Genomic DNA, 17,765 nt, shown 5'->3' with positions numbered 1-17,765 from the left:
GGCAGCCGCTGTCGGGATTCCAACCGCCGGACAAGATACCGATTCCATATATATGTGTGCGCGCGTTTTCTCTATGGCTAGCATGTAAGCAGGGAAAGTGCAGAAGTGTGGAAGACAGCAGTTGGAGCAATGGCATACCTATGCTTAGTGCTTTATTGCGGGGTACTCAGTGGTATATGCAGTACTGGCACCTTTTTTTGGTGTAATCTTTCATTTTTATAACTAGTTCCAGAAACAGGTTTCTCATTTCTGAATTGATTTCACTGATTTCTTCCTAAGCATCTGCACACTTATCCAGAGTGTGGTGAGTACTACAAATCTTGTACCAGCTTGTAACTTTGAGTGTCGGCACCTTTTTTCTGAGTGTCTACATCTTTTCCAGAATAAAAAAAACAAACAAATAAAAAAAACACTGCCAATGTTCTTCTACAACAAGGTAAATCCCCTATATGTTTAATTCACCTTCATTTCTAAAGCACCTTTAGCAAGCAGAATTAATGCTCTTTTGGTAGGGGCATACAATAGCAACACGTCCTTTGTTGGTTCAGTGCATTTCATTTACATACACAAACATTGCTTTATTTCTACAGAGATCTGTACTTTCTTTTAATTCTGTATTTTTTTTTACATTTGGGTGGTGGTTATGTTTTCAAGTTATACAACTGCATAAAAGCGAGGTCATAAATGTTCATTTTGACTTATTTGGCTCATATATATATATATATATATATATATATATATATATATATATATATACATATATATATATATATATATATATATACACACACACATTCAGACACATACATACACATACATACATACAGGTTGAGTCTCCCATATCCAAATATTCCGAAATACGCAATAATTTTGGCATGACTGAGATAATGAAACCTTTGATTTTTGATGGTTCAATGTACACAAACTTTGTCTAAAGGCACAAATTTTTGAAATAATTGTATAAAATAACCTTCAGGCTGTGTGTATAAGGTGTATATGAAACATAACTGAATTTCATGTATGTACACAAACTTTGCTTGAGCCACAAAATTATAAAAAATATTGTATAAAATTACCTGCAGGCTGTGTGTATATAACATATAAATGCATTCTGTGTGTATATCGGGGTCCCATTCCTAAGATATTTCATTATGATATGCAAATATTCCAAAATACGAAATATTCCGTTATCCAAAATACCCCTGGTCCCAAGCATTTTGGATATGGGAGACATTATATATATATATATATATATATGTGTATATATATATATATATATATATATATATATATATATATATATATATATATGATACCAAACTAGGCGGCACTCAGGAGTCTGTAGTTCAGTGTATAAAAGTCCTTTATTCAGCCGACGTTTCGGGAGCTACCCCGTCATCAGGGACAAGATACAAACCACACTTACAGACATATATATATACCATCATCAATCACCATGTGAACCAACTCACCTGCAGGACGCCAGCAGAAGCAGTCCTCCGGAGGGCGCTCGAACATGCGTCGCGTCCGTATGACGTCATCATCCAGCGACCGCAATGTGAGCGGTCACATGCTAATAATGTTTGGTTGCCTAGCAACCTTCCATTCAAAACAAATAATGATATAATGCATATTAAAAATCCTTTAAAACAACGATAATATTAGAAAATAATAAACAAACTAACACTTATCCTGTAATGAACACGGCCAATCATTGTACATTACGCTACAAACACGTAACGCCCCATTTGAATACATCGTAATGTGGTCACACTGGGAGTCAAATGAAGAACAGATGAACATCTATGTAGCCAAAAAATGCCTATCAATATGATTAAGTCACTTCCCCTACAGATATATATCGTGATGAAGACACTACATAATTAATATCCGCATAACTACTGTAGAATATTCTAAAGCTGTATTTGAGAACATTTTTTAAAAAAACAAGACAAAAAATCATTATGCACAAAACAGCCAAAGAATATGATGCAGACTAAAACTAAAAATGCAATAGATAGAAAGGTGCCAGATATTACAAAAGCACAACCGCTAAACAATCAAACACACCAAAGTGCCCAAGGTCAAACAGTATCTGAAGAAGAAGAATAATACAGATGGAAATATAAGGTAATTTCTTACACAAGAAACTACCTGGACATTTTGGGCTGTGGTATTCTGGCCTTGACAAAGGGCACTGTGGGGCCCGAAACGTCGACTTTTTGGATCGTTATCCTGATAATGTGAGTTATTAAAGTTGCCTGCCTACTTTATGGAGATTGGTGAGTGCTCTCTTTTTTTAATATATTTGTGGCTGCCTATGGATGGACTCCGTCAGGTGACCTGAGATCTGAACCCCAACAAGTTGCCTATCTGTTATCTGTGAGTGCCGTTCTTACATTGGATTTATAATATAAATATATATATATATATATATATATATATATATATATAATTTCTTATTTGTAATCATAGTGCTTGCGGTTCTGTGTGTCCTGACACGTTGCAGAATGAACTTCCTATGCTTATTGTACACTTACGAAGTGTCGTTGCTTTTTCCCCTTATTTATCAAAAGGCTCCTAGCATCCTGGCTACAGATTTGTTGATAATGGAGCACCCACCAATTTACAATCATTATGTGTGTGTCTCTAATTTGTTCAATGTTGTTATGAGGCTTATCATCACATGTACAAGTAAAGCAATAGTGACACCTGCTGGCTGCACTTGTCACCAGCTCTCTGTGCTCCATGCTGGTAGACAAACAGGTCAGCGGATTTTAGTGATACCATAGGAACAGGATCATTTTAACAAAAGCGGTAGAACCAGAAACACAAAAATGTGAGATACAAAGAGACAATTGCTTCTTATATAATTAGGAGGGGAAAAAACGTAATGATATTGTTTTTACATCATCTGTATATTACGTAGTTCCTTTTTATAGACTACAAATGTCACTGTTGATTTAAATAGGATATGTTGTCAACTGAACAAATACAATAGTGACACTTGGAGGGTACAAGCCTCTATGCACCAGAATACATGTACAACTGCCTATATAGGAGGATCTGCCTCAGTAATGTGATCATGCATAAAAATACATAACATATAAGCAAACTATCTGCCTATATTCTGTGTTAGGATTGTATTATGTGTGACGTGCTCTCCTTTCTTAGATAATTCTATTTTTTTACCCAGTTGGTGTAATGGTTAGCATTACTGCCTCATGGCACTGAGGTCTTGGGTTTGTTTCCCTCCAAAGTCTTAGCGGTTTGGAGCTTGTATGTTTTCCCCGCATTTGCGTGGGTTTCCTCCAGGTACTTTGGTTTCCTCCCGCAATCCAAAAACTTACTGGTAGGTTAATTGCATTTGGACAAAAAATTATTCCTAGTGTATACTGTATGTGTGTGTATTGTATATGTGAAAGAATATAGATTGTAAGCTCAGCTAAGGCAGAGAACTGATGAGAATGGCCAGAATGTGTGCGCGATATATAAATAACTGAATAAATCAAATAATAAAGATAAGATACTGTGATTGCTTAGTAAAGTAAACAGATTTTCCCTTTTTTTTTTGCAAATTAGAATACCTAACAATCCCACCTTAAAACATATTAAAATACAAATAGGACAACTAATCTATAATGCAAGATGCATTAAACAGCTTTTAATGATAATCCCAAATAAATATGGAAAAGTTATCATGTCCCGCCAAATCTTAACATGAGAAAACTGCCACGAAAATAGGGATCCTACATGTCTGCAACATCATTTACCTGTAGGAACACTGAGGCGCACAGATCACTGACTCCTGTGTGGACAGGCTAGGAGTGGCGTTCCTGCTAGGCTGTTTTAGCGGGGCGCCGCGCCCTGCCGAGTGCCGTCCCCACCCACGGGCCGTAGTGTCCTGCGGGTGGGAAAAATAGAGGAGCGGCGATAACCACCGTTGAACAGATGCTGTGCGGATGCGCACGGTATCTACTCACAGAGAGGGGAGAGCTTGGGGGCAGCCGGCATGTCCGTAAGTGCCGAGCACGCCCCCAAAAATGATGAAAAGACATGCCCCTTTTCTCGCAGCCATGCCCCCATTTCAGGCGGGCGCTAGAGTGCCCTCTCTACGGTCCGGCACCCGGACCTAGAGTGAAGACTATAGGTGGTATGGCAAGGATCAATACTTCCATGTGGAATACAACATCACTCGACACTATGCTCACATGCATTATGCAGAAGAAGGCAAGCTATTGTGTTCTGTTATCAGATATAGGGCCATATTCAATTAGTTTCGCACCCGCGATAAAGTTTCGCCTGCCAGAGTTTTTGCCTACTTCGCATCTTTTGGCCAAGGAAAATTATCGTGCACATCTCCGCTATTCACCGTATTCAATTCCAAAAGACGCGAAAGCGGCGACACGCGAAGTCAGAACAGGCGGAAATTGGTGTCAGTATCGGGGAAATCAGCCTGAACCCCCCAAAAAGATGCAGAAACATTGGGGATCAATGTAGTATTACCCGATTAGCCCTAATACAACTGTTTGGGGTACTTAAGTTGGTACAATAGCCTCTAATTAGCATCTTTGCACAAGTGGTGAAGAATGGCATAAAGCAGTATATTTTTGAGAAAATAAGTAGTCCTGGCAAATTTGGGGTACCTGAAAATGGGTGCTAGCATATTTTATTTGTCTGTAAAGTGAAGTTTTTTTTAAAAGTGACATTCCTCCCACATAAAAGCACCTGCAATCCCAAAAACACTTGGCCCCTACTTAGAGCACCCCCAGAACTTTATTTCGCTAGTTTGCGAAGTTGTCACCCCACTTTGTGATTTTTCGCCCCCAAATTGAAAGTACTTTTTTGGGGTGTTCTTACGCTTTTTTCTGGACTTTTTGACGCAGTTGTCCTATGGGGGTCTGTCCCAAGGGTTCTGAGTGGTTTCCCCACCTTTGCACCCCAAAATAAAAATGTTGCACTTCTTTCTCCTGCTATTCAGAGGCGAATCTTTTTCGCCTATTACGTTGCATTGACTTTCCGCGTACGTGAAAATTATTTGGGATTGAATACGGAGATCATTTTCCGACTGGCGAAAAGTTGCAATCGACGATACTTTTTTGCGGATCTCGGCTTTTCTCTTCTAATGGAATACGGGCCATAAATTGTACTTCTGTGCCCTTCTATAGACAAAAAATATGCTGTGCATAGAAAATAGATCTCCCCCAAGATGGACACATTTATTGCAGACATCTTTAGTTCATATGCACTCCTAATGCTTATAGAATGTATTAGTGATTAAGTATAACTTTTAAGCTGCCCATCCACTAGGCGATTAAACCTAGCGATTGAGAGATAACGACTGTCGTTATCGCTCAATGGCTTGGTAATCGGCCGCAAATCGTGCAGTTTAATGTCTAATACGACCAGCGATGCGTGTGCACGCTGGTTGTGTTGGACATCTATCAACGGGCAAACAAGCTGCTCACCTGACGATAACATCAGGTTCAGCATGTTGCCAGATGATCGATGAGCCTGCACTGAATGACTGCTCGTTCAGTGTAGGCTTATCACAGACATAGAAACAACAGCACAATTACAATGTCGTAATCGTGCTGTCGTTTCTATGTCGTGTAGTGGATGGGCAGCATTACACAAAACAATTCCTAAATAAAAGGTTTCACTGACACTTGAAGGATTCATTTCTCACCTCAAAGTCTGAGGGGTGGAACATGTTTTTGATAATTATAACCCTCTCGAATCGCTTCCTAGCTTCGCTGTCTTTCTTCTCCGGCCTCCAGTCCAGTTGTCTGGAAAAGACGATAAAATTTCAACACTGCAGAAATAGATAATGACCCCTGAACCAAAAATACAAGTTGGCTTACATCAAAGATCTACAAAATGACATACAGCTTATACATATGTATTCAGACTTCTTGTCAGTAATTCCACTGAAGGACCATGCAGGCCGCTACATGAATAAGAAAAGTGGTAGCATTTCAAAAAAATACAATGTCAAACATCTCACGTCATTATCACGGTAATGGAACTTGTACATATATATTTGTAACTGTTTCTCAAGCTTAACCACTAACCGTAAAATACTCCTCTTACATTACATATCTAAGTTGTTCTGGGCAGACCTTGGCCTCTGCTTCCTGCCCCTCTCTTCCACATGGCCACTTTTAGTACACCAAGTTCTGCCTACTGAGCCATCACTAAATTGAGTGTGATAATTAACAGAGCCATTTCCAAACCACTGATGCCTTTTCAATTAAGATGTACCTGTCTTTGAGGCCTATTAACCATGTAAGTTAAACTACCCACCAATACTCAAGAATTATTTTATTTGATCATTATCAGAAGACTTATGTTCTGCATAAGCCACTCAGACATACAGCACTCCACGTCATCTCAATTACTACTTGATGTTGTATGATTTTGAAGTTTCATTTCTATACATTACTGACCACCTTCTTGCCCCTGCCTGGAGACCCTGAGACTGGTCTATGTTAATCACTTTCATTCACCACTTTAGAAAAGGCAGCAGTGTGGGGGTGTGAGTCTTAATCTTCTGTTATTTGTCCTGCTACCTCCAACACTAACCCCATCCCTCCTGCTCATGTCACATGGCCCCAGGTATAAATTACAGTTAGGAGAATACCCTAGCCCTGGGGAGACTAGAGAATGGCGAAGTCCTCAGGCACCCCCTATAGTAAGGAGTAGCTTAATAAAATCTATTGATTAGACAGAAGTGCATCGTTTAGATGACCAGAAGCTAGAAGCTCCCAAATGTATAAAGCCTTGTAAGCAAATGCTCTCTGTCAGCAATTATAAGATTGGAGATGCTACTTATAGCACCTTATAATAGGGTCAACAACAGGAAGTCTGATAGAAAGAAGCCTTCTGTTATTAACCACACTGCAAACTTTTACCTTCTGATATTACCAACATTTCTCATCTATAGACAGGCGAACAATACTAATAGCTTCTACCTATACAGTGACTTGCATTTTCAGTTCTTCTCTGCTCTATATGTATCAGATGTGTAGTTAAAGTTGTTAATGATACTGATGAAAGCTTGTACAGCAACAAGCGACTACTTACTTCTGCTGGAGAGAGAGCTTCTTCCTGTAGTCCTTGCTCTTCTTCTTCTTCTTTGTGGCATCATATTCCCCCTTCAGCTGGAACTTTGCACTTTCAACATGAAGTTTGTATCCTCTGATCTCATACTCATCGAGGAGCTTCAAAGCGAGTTCCACAGATTCTCTCTACATGGACAACAAATCACCTATCGGTACCATGGAATTTTACCTAAGCCTTTGATTGATTATTAGTAAGAGTGCTACAATGAAATCTTTTGCCGCCAGGGGGCCATACAGACATCATAACGGAATTTATCTGCATTATATGGGAAGGGAAACATGCAGTTGTCATTTTCTGCTCGACTATTTTTATTAAATTGATTCAACAAATGAAATATGCACCTTATTTTATTATGTGACTTTTAATAATTGCACTTAATTTGGAATATGTTTTTGAAAATAAAGTGTGTAAAATGTTTGTATTTTTCTTTCTAAAATTATCTAGAATTCTTTTTTATACCACTTTTTCTCCCTCCTTAGTAGCTCATATAACTGATAAGGCATACTCTAACATGCAGTGTATGATAACAGGCTGTGATATCGGACACACCAGTCTATCAGAGGCTGTGATTGTAACAAAGAGTGTAAGGGGCCTAGGTAGGAGGGGGACAAACAGCAGGTGGAGTGGAGACTATAAAATAACAAGTTTGCAGACACATAAAAAAAGTGTTGACGGGGGAGGTCGTATAATGGTTGTAGATCTGGGAACATGAGGAGTGTGCTTCCCAGGTCAAACACCTTGGAAATGGATTTCAGCCCCTTGTCTCTCCATATGGTATACGTGAAATTGTCTAATGTTCGCGAGGAAAATGGGGTACCCAATAGAGGTACATATTTAGTAGTCAGGCGATTTCTATTACATCTTTTATTAACTGACAGCCAAGATAGGTAGGTGTCACAGAATAATACATTATCTAAAAATCTGGCAGAAACATCTGACGTTCGAGAATGTCAAAGTGCACTGGAGGAATATTGGGTTAGAAGGGCCATATAAAGTTGAAAGTCAGTATAGACATTTCTATCTAACAACCAGTCACTAATGTAATGAAAAAACATAAAGCTAGTGAAAAAGTAGCCAGGTTGGGCACCGCAAGTTCACCATCAGTGTAGATAAAAATGACTTGTGTTTCACTAGATCTAGATAATTTCTTTCATGGAAGAAGCAGCGGTAATCAAACTACCACTGGGTTCTGGCTGTCACTGGGGGCGCAGAGATCACTTTGCTCATATCTAATTAGTGATCGAGTGTTCAATTTCAAAAACCCTATACTGATAGCAAAGGATAAATAAAGAATGATGATAAACTGACCTTGAGATAACAGCACAGACCATCTCCCTTCAGGTTCCCCGCGTTGTCTTTATACAACTTTATTTTAAATTCGTCAGATTGTGGATCTCGCATGATAATACCACATCTAGACATAAGCTGTACAAACTCATCATTTGTGACATCGGGAGGAAGCCCTGAAATACAGAAAAAGAAACAGACACACATTTATTTATATGTAAAGAACTTACAACACTAAGTGACCAATTCAATACATTCACGTTATTGTGACTAACCTGTAACGTACACATTTGTGTTTCTCTGATCTTCCACATTGAACCAACCTGTAATGAAATCAGCATTAACACATTTAAATAAGATACAAATGTGTCTACTCTCACTTTAGAGGGATGACAAAAGAAGGCAAGAACTCCAGAGGCGTTTCCATAAAGATAAAATAAAAAAAATAAAAACGTCTTGTGGTTTAAAGGAAGATCACACTGTGCTTGGAGATGAAATCATCAAGTTCCATTAATCAGAATGTATTTCACTCAAAGTCCAGTAGTTCCTCATTATGGGGCTGATGCAGAGAGAGTACAATGCCAGTACGTGTAGGATATCTTGTGTGTAATCACTGTGCACGCACCGATGCAGACGTTTGTGAGTCTGTTACATCTAGAGGGGCCAGGATGTGGGAGAGAAGGGGCAATATATCAAAGCCAAGTACAGAAAAAACGTACAGTATACCCGCAAGCACACCACTTGTAGTAACCTCTGGCTTCATAAAAGAGAGTATCCAGGGGAAAGTGGGAAAGTTGTCCATTGGCAGTTCTACAGCTTTACAAAAAAAAAAAAAAGATGCCCCCTTTTACTGTATTTTTTTGTCTATAAATTATAGCTTTAAGGCAGTTATCCTGCAATGTGCAAATCACCATTTTACAAGGGATTGGTTTAATCCTTCGCTGAAGATAATGACCATTTATATCTGCAGCGAAAAGCCCCAATTGAAAATACAACTAACCTTTGCCCCACCGGTACTAAACGCCAGTCGGTCCATGGGCATGCGCATCAATTTTGTGAAGAAAAGGAGAGTAGGGACTTATAGGTCTCAATATCTCCCCAACCCTGGCACCAAGAGAGATGGGAGAAATATATATTCCCCCAATTATGTTATTTCCTGATGGTCAGTGTGATCAGTCCCAACCTGGCTCCATAAATTCAGATCCACCTCCTCTTTCCAATAGAACTTAATGTCTAGTGTTCACCAAACAACATTACTCTGCCCTACAGAAACATTACGTACATATGGAGGGGAGAGAACTATGTGCCCAATCAGCACCATAATTGCATCTGTAGACGAGGGGTCACCCATCTTGTGTCAAATAAACAAAGGGATTCCCCTCCTTTAATGTGGTAGGTTTTCTAGTTTACAAATTATGGTAGGTCTTGTTTGTAAGCGTTTCAATTGAGATGGCAAAAAATGAAGGGCCTGATTCAGACCCACTCGCGAGCGGCTGTCCGCTCGCAAGTGGGTCGATGTTCTGCACTGAGCATGCGCACGACGGAGGGAGCTCCGTCGTGCGCATGCGCCAGACGCGACGAGCGAAGGACTTTCCTTCGCTCGTTGTGTCTGATCAAAGGGGGCGTGCTGTAGATGTTGATTGACAGCACGCCCCCTTTGGTGGGCGTGCCGAGGGCGTGCCTCCCTGACGGGGGCGTTCCCATGGGAACGCCTCCCGTCAGAAGCCGGCCCACTGACATCACTAGTGATGTCAGTGGGAGTGATTTTGGCTCTGATAGAGCCAAAATCACTCCGGGCCTTGCGGTTGAAAACCTCAACCGCAGGCTCCGGCTCACAGTTTCGATGGTCGCGATGGTCAAGACCATCGCGGCCATCAAACTGCACGCTCGTATAGGCTGTGGGTGGTGACCCACAGCTATACGAGCGTCCAGGAGGACGCTCCATAGTTATGGAGGACGGCCCTCATTCAGAGCGTGCGCTCTGCTCAGAGCGTACGGCTCTGAATGAGGGCCTAAATTTCCCTCATTTTCAAATGCAAATTTATTTTTTATGTGAAAACCTACATGTAGAATCCTGCTTTTTTGCAATTTGGAAAAGGTTGAGTAATGTTCTAGAAAAAAAAAAAAGAACATAGTATACATATAACTTAATTAACCTTCATAGATCTACTTGTATTAGTGGAATTAAATATTTTAAATATCCTATTTTGGGACGAGCTGTCTAAACTATCAATGTATAATCCTCATTTGTTATAGAATGTATAACTCCTTTCTCCTTGCCTGGTAAAGGTGAGTAATTACAATAGGTTTTGTTTCACCATGGTAAGTAAGGGAGGAGAACGTGATGTCCAATTAAGTCATATAACCTTTTTCCGGCCAGAGTTACCAAGATTCATAAGGAGAGGGATAATTTTCTTTTTTCTCTGAACCTAGATCTCACGCTGAGAAGTTTGCACACTGCAGAGCTAAAAGATTAAGACCAAGCTGCAGTGAGAATATTCTAATATACAACAGCTTATTCCAAAAAAATTTTTCATTCTTCTACATTCCCAAAAACAGTGTAATAACAAAAGTCTGTGAACTTTTACTCTCCAGGCAAACACCTAGGAACCACATCTTTGCGTTGAGCAGGTGAAAAATAAGCTCTATTTAATTTGCACATCCTGTAAGAATGCAGACTGTAAATGTTTCATGGTGGAATCAAAATGTGAAAGTAGGTCTGTTATGGAGGTAACAGACAGGATATCTCTTTGCCAAGAGAGTACAGCCCTGGTCCAAAATGTGTGGAAAGCGATGCACGAAAGGTACGAATACAAACCTTAAGTGCTTGTATTTACAAACATCAAAAGGCTGTAACGGGTCTGGGGAAGAGGAGGACAAACCGCAGGTAGAATTGAGCCACAAAATGACGAGTCTGCAGATATACTGTATATAAAAGTGATGACGGGGGAGGTCGTATAACTGCTGTAGATCTGGGAACAGGAGGATTGTGCCTCTCGGGTCAAACTCCTTTGAAATGAAGTTTAGCCCCTTGTCTTTCCTAATAGTATACATGTAATTGTCTAATGTCGGGGGAAAGATGGATTACCTAGTGTTCATTCTAGCACCCTGCACATGATCGATAAGGAGGACATATTTAAATTTTTAAGGGCAAAATTTTAAACGTGACGTATCACTGCAGCTACAGTAGCTGTAGCAATACATCACGTCTATAATTTTGGACTTCAAAATTAAATTTGCCCTCCTCACGGATTACGTACAGGGTGCTAGAATGAACACTAGTTACCCCATAAAGGTACATATTTAGTAGTAAGGTGATTTCTATTCAGTTTTCTATTAATTCATAGCCAAGGTAGGTAGGTGTCACAGAATAATACATTATCCAGAAATCTGGCAGGAGACATCTGACATCCGAGAGTGTAAAAGTGCACTGGAGGAATATGGGGTTAGAAGGGCCTTATCAAGTCGAGAGTCAATATAGACATTTCTAACAACCAGTTACTAATGTAATGAAAAAATAGAACTAGTGAAAAAGTAGCCAGGTTGGGCACCCAGAGTCCTCATCCCTGTGAATTGCCATAATAGTATGGCCTTAGCTTTTTGTTTTGCCACAGAAATATGGACAGCAGACAAGTAAAATACTTTTAATGACTGCAACACATCCCAGTTATCAAGTAAAGATGTTATTTTAGCTATAACAAGGGTAGAAATTCCAATTTGTCGATAATTATGTTGTAGCCTGAGAAGGTCCCAAGAGAGGAAATAATATCCATCACTATTGGAACTGATCCAGCAGGGTTAGTCCAGAAAAGCAGCATATAGTCTGCGAAAAGTCAACTTTGTCAATTCTGATGCCCTGAAAGGCCAAGGAGTTATGTAAACTTATAGTCAATGGTTTTAAAGGGATCGCAAAAAGAAGCAGGGGAAGAGATTGAGCATACAGTTTGGTGCCCCTCTGTACTGCAAACAGAGTGGATAGGTAACCATTAGAAGATGCCTGTATTTGGGGGTTTTGGTAAAGAATCTTTAGGGTTGCAATGAATGACTCCGAAAATCTAAACATGTCAACGTGTCAAAAAGGTATTGCCCACAAATAAGGTCAAATGTCTTTTCGGCATCAATTGACAAAATTACACTAGGGTTTTTTTTGTTTTTTTTACAAAGCGTCGGGCTGTAAAATCGGGCAGTTCAGATTGTGTTTATGCCCGATATATAAAAGGAAAATTATTTTTCTAACAAGACACAGCTATTAAAAGTGCTCCAGTTATAAATATCAGGCATAAACACAATCAGAAGCTCCAGGTTTTACAATTCGACTCGTAGATAAATCCCTTGGCATTAAACTTTCGGAAAGAGTCAAGTGTTGAATAGCAGATAAAATCCATCTAATATTAACAAGTGAGTACCGGTCCCAAATAAAGCCCGTCTGGTTTGGGTGGATTATCTCAGGCAGGACCCCTTTATTTTCTCTGCAAGAATTTTAGTAACTAGTTTATAATCTATATTCAAAAGGGAAATAGGTCTGTAAGAACAAGGTAAATATAAATCCCTGCCTAGTTTAGTTAAAACACCTGAGTTAAAATAGAGAGGTAAGGTTTTATATGAAATAATATCATTAAATACCGAGACAAGGGTATTCTTGACATGTAAGAAAACAAAAACAAGCAAACACTTTTTTGGCCATTTAGGTTCATTTTATTTGTTGCGTTAGGAGGAGGAAAAAAAGTCTAAAGGGCCACACACAATATTTTTAACGATTTGGCCGATTTCAACACATCGGAGCGACAAATCATTAAAAATGTGCAGTGTGTATGCACTACATCGTATAGTCCGCTCACTCCCGCTTTTGTACACGTAGATCAGGCGATGCGGCTGACGATCTCATATAGCGCTATGCGGGAGGGGGGAGGCGGCATATCGGCCGGTTGGACACCAGATCGCCCAGTGTGTACGGACCGGACGAAATGTCGGCACTGGGATCTTCGGCGAAATTGCTGGATACACTATTGTTTAGTGTGTACCCAGCTTAATAGTATTTTCTTAAATTTCAAAATCTCAAGCACATACGCGGAAAAATGGCCTCAGCAAAGAAAAGGTCAGAGAGAAGACAGTCAGGGACTCCTGAGATAAAAAGATGGGTTTCCACCATTGTAGCACTTTAGAGAGGAATGAAAAGGCCACTACAAAATTCATTTCTAGACATATTCTTATTTGATGGCTTGCAGTTTCGGGTGTAGTTTTACAGGCTTAGGATAGATATATTGTGAATTGTACCTGTCATACATGATTGGAAATTCACAAATCAGTACTTGAGCTTAATAAACTTGGATTGCTCCTTCACTGCTGATGGTTTTTGTTGCCTTTAGCAATAGGGCTGATCTGCCAGCAAAGAAGAGGTAGTAGAAAGATACACCAGCAAGTCCAGATATTATTTTAGCTTGTTCTGTTGTGCTACAGATTCAGAACAGTTCATTTATAGGAACAGGTCTGGTTTAAATACATTTTTCAAATTTTAATGTATATATATAGAAATATTCTTCAGAAAACAAAAAATCATAGCTCCAGGAACCAGATATCACATTGTATTCTTACCAGGGTCTACTTTCCTTTTCTCCCCCTTAGCTTTCGGTTCTCCTTGATCTGGCTGAGATTTGGAGCCTTGCTTAGGTTTCTCTGCAGCCTTCGGGATAGGTTCTTTAGGGGCTGGGGCTGCCTGAGAAGGCTTAGGAGGTGTGGATTCATCTTTAGTATCTTGATTAAACCCATAGTTTGCATGATACATTGCCAGGAAATCTTCAGTTATCTATTAAAAACAATTTAAATAAATAACTCTGATTTTAAAGGAACATGAAAAATGGATGTAGGCACGTCCAATATGTCAGTAGATGCGCTAGAACAACGATGGTGTAATTCTCAAAGACACAACATAAGTAATGCCTCTCTTCATCACTCCCACCAACTATGCCCTTGCACTGGGGTGATTCTCTATGTGACGCAAAGAACATTTACATACACTCAAGTATGTGAACTTTTTTTATACCAATTATTTTTTTTTCTGGTGTCCAAGTGTTAAATACTTTGTTGGTAGGAAATATACACCAGATAAAAAAAATGTAACTACAGTAGACAGTTACTTCTGGAATTTTTAAAAACTCTGCGTGATGCACGGGATTCAGAGGGGTATATTTACTAACTACTGGTTTTTAGACGTGGAGTTGATGCCCATAGCAACCAGGTTCTACTTATTTATCTAGCACCTTCTAGCAGATAATAACTAGAATCTGATTGGTTGCTATGGGCAACAACTCAATTTCTAACAACCCGCACTCGTAAATATACCCAGGAGTCTCAGTGCATCATGCAGAAGGCCCCATTTATCAACGATAAATAAACAATTTAGCACTCGCTAAAAAGAGATTATGGGGCCCTTTATCATTCTATATTTGCGGCTATATCCCCGAAAACACCTGTTTCCGGGGGTTAGCCAAAAATATTATGTTTCTCCCAGATGTATGAAGGAGGGACCGCAGCAGGTAACTTTTTTTTTGTTACCTGCTGTGATCCCTTCATTCCCGCTGGCAGCAGCACATATGGGGGATGTGATGATGCCAGATTTACCAACATCTGGAATGCGATGCATTCCGGATATTGGCCGGCGCAGCTAACGCCATCTGAAGATGTTGTTAGCTGCTGTAGCATATGGGCTACAATGCGCATAATTAGCTGGCGGAACCCTCCCCAGCAATGGCGACCGTGCATGTGCACTCAGCGGGACTGCACATGCGAAGCAGCCCAGGCAGCTTTCTGCGCACATCGCAGGGACAGGCTCCTTTCGGAGCCCTTGTCCCTGCATGTGCCGGATGATACATCCAGGCGCTATGATCGCATATTGCAATGCAATCATGGACGGTAACGTCATGCCCAGATCGCATTGCAATCATTAATAAATGGGGGCCTATGTAATGCTTTCAATATTTAACAAACAGCGGTAAACGAAGATTACAGCTGTTTGTCACTGCATCACTCTCACCATCTCAAGATGGTGAGAACAATGTAGTCCGGCTTCAGCGAAATCTTCCATGCACTGTCGGGTCCCCACTGGGTGAACGCGTCATGCGCACAGAACCAGTCGCTGGCAGCGATAGGCGACCAGCAACAGAAGAGAAGACGCTGCTGAGGAAGGAGATCATCGCTGGACGGTTTACTGTAGTGAAATTTTTTCTGGTGTATATTTCCTGCCAACAGTATTTAAGACTATGATACCAGAAACAAAAAATTGTGTTATAGAAACAGTTCACGTACTTGAATGTATGTAAATGTCCCGTGCATCACATAGAGAACCACCTATTGCATCAATTACAAGTTTTCTGTGCAAGGTTTAAGTAACAGAGCTCATTACAATACAGGTTAAGTCTCCCATATCCAAATATTCCAAAATACGGAATATTTTTAGCATGACTGAGATAGTGAAATCTTTGATTTTTTGATGGTTCAGTGTACACAAACTTTGTTTAAGGCACAAAATTATTAAAAATAAAGTATAAAATGACTTATAGGCTGTGTGTATAAGGTGTATATGAAACATAAATGAATTTCATGTATGTACACTAACTTTGTTTGAGCCACAAAATTATTGAAAGTATTGTATAAAATTATCTTCAGGCTGTGTGCATAAGGTGTATATAAATCGTAAATGCATTCTGTGTTTATATTTGGGCCCTGTTCCTAAGACATTTCAATATAGTATGCAAATATTCCAAAATAGCCTTAGTCCCAAGCATTTTGGATATGGGAAACTCAACCTTTGTCACCTTCTTCTTTAATTCCCATCATACAGGTCACATATTAAAAGTGAGCATTTCATTTGCCTTAAATTAACATGATTTTGCAAATTATACATATAAAAGTTATATCTAGCCTATCTTCTTGGGTCAGTGTTTACAAGTTGTTTCAGAGAGGAGGCCATCGAAAAGTAAATTAAGTTTCAAAAATAGAACTTATGTATGTAAAGGGAAATGCAACAGATCTGACAGAACATAGAATTATGACCATGCACATGACTAAAGCTCGCAGCTGTCGCAGCGACTGCAACAGACCTCACAGCTAATCCATCGCTGGCCTGGTTTGTATGGCTAAACTGCAGTGGAACCTAATACAGGGGATAAGGCGGGCACCTAGAGCCAAGTCATTCCTGGTAGTGCAGGTCAGCAGGGCATTGAGCCACCTCTTCCAGCACCATGTGAGGGGGAGGGCACTCTCTCCCATACTACACCTAGGCAAGTCTTATGGAAAAGCCAAAGAGCTCAGCACACAGACTGATGAGTGGGCATGATGCCTGCTGCCTGGGTAACTGCAATGCATGGCACTAATACAGGTTATCTGTATACTGTTTACCAGTCTCAGTCCACAATTCTGCTTGTCCCCGTGAGAACACCCTGCCGGCAGCGCCCTCACCTTAGGGAACCAGGCCTTCTTCTCCAGGTCCCATTCATACTCCGTGCCATCGGAGGGGTCCTTAAAGGTGTAAGGGTCCTGCCCGTGCTCCGTATCTGGGTTCCCGTACAGCTGCTGGAGCCGCAGCTGCTCATAAAAGGCTTCGTTACTGTCCATCTCCTTGCTGGTGCCCCAGACCGGTAGTAATAGTAGTAATAATAATCCACAACACGGGTACTTGGGAGTATAGAGCCACAGTACTTTCCAGATAGCCCCTGCGCATGCTCACTGCCTCCTCACCGCTGACGCGCATGCGTAATTCCGGGGCAGGCGCAGCACATTCACGTGACCCACAGCGCGAATTCCCCTGCTACAATGTGCACAGGAGCTGGCTTGGCTTGGAGGCTGCCTGTGCGCTTGCGCATATGCGACAACACAACAGCTTTTGTTAAACATTTCCTAAACCGTGTCTGCAGCTCAGTAGTACGCTGACGGCTGTAGCAGCAGCCATTTTGTTGGAGACGGTTATGACTGACAGTACACAATTCTGCTTGTCCCCATGAGACCATCCTGCTGGCAGCGCTCTGTGTGCACCAATAGCAGTTTATGGAGTCTATTCGCCCATCATAATTTAATGCGTTCTGCTTACCTTACCTCAATGCCAAGTCTGATCTCATTTTCACATTCTTATAATAATTAGTGCACATATCTAAAATTGTTGTCTGAACATAACCAAATTGTTTCCAGATGTCGTCTGCGCAAGATTTGGTGCAGGGATTATTTTTGCCCTATTATGTCCAAATAATGGGAGTATGATTTTGGCACACTGAGAGTTAAACTACTGGGGATATTTTTTAGTCACTTGATTGTTGCTTTAGGATCACCTTGATTTTTTTTTTTTTTTTTTAAGCACTTAACTG

General features: G+C 40.4%; 1 protein-coding gene across 2 annotated transcripts in view; it reads right to left on the bottom strand.

The window, feature by feature from the left end:
* The window catches only part of HTATSF1 (HIV-1 Tat specific factor 1), a 35,295-nt gene extending 18,049 nt beyond the window's left edge, over nt 1–17,246 (bottom strand). Inside the window, exons 1-6 of one of the 2 annotated variants that reach the window (XM_088465773.1) lie at nt 16,867–17,246; nt 14,005–14,215; nt 8,688–8,735; nt 8,434–8,588; nt 7,087–7,250; nt 5,690–5,789 (exon numbers count right to left, since the gene is read on the bottom strand). In XM_088465773.1, coding sequence (XP_088321899.1) covers nt 5,690–5,789; nt 7,087–7,250; nt 8,434–8,588; nt 8,688–8,735; nt 14,005–14,215; nt 16,867–17,022 — 834 coding nt within the window. In that variant the 5' untranslated portion in view covers nt 17,023–17,246. The remainder of the gene's footprint in view (nt 1–5,689; nt 5,790–7,086; nt 7,251–8,433; nt 8,589–8,687; nt 8,736–14,004; nt 14,216–16,866) is intronic. The other variant, XM_088465774.1, reaches the window with a different exon arrangement.
* Nucleotides 17,247–17,765: the final 519 nt, after the last annotated feature.

Source organism: Taudactylus pleione, unplaced genomic scaffold (genome assembly GCF_031769625.1).
Source record: "Taudactylus pleione unplaced genomic scaffold, aTauple2 ptg000064l, whole genome shotgun sequence".
NCBI classification, from domain to species: Eukaryota; Metazoa; Chordata; class Amphibia; order Anura; family Myobatrachidae; genus Taudactylus; species Taudactylus pleione.
Note: the sequence above shows the minus strand (reverse complement) of the source record. Positions and strands in the feature narration are given on the sequence as shown.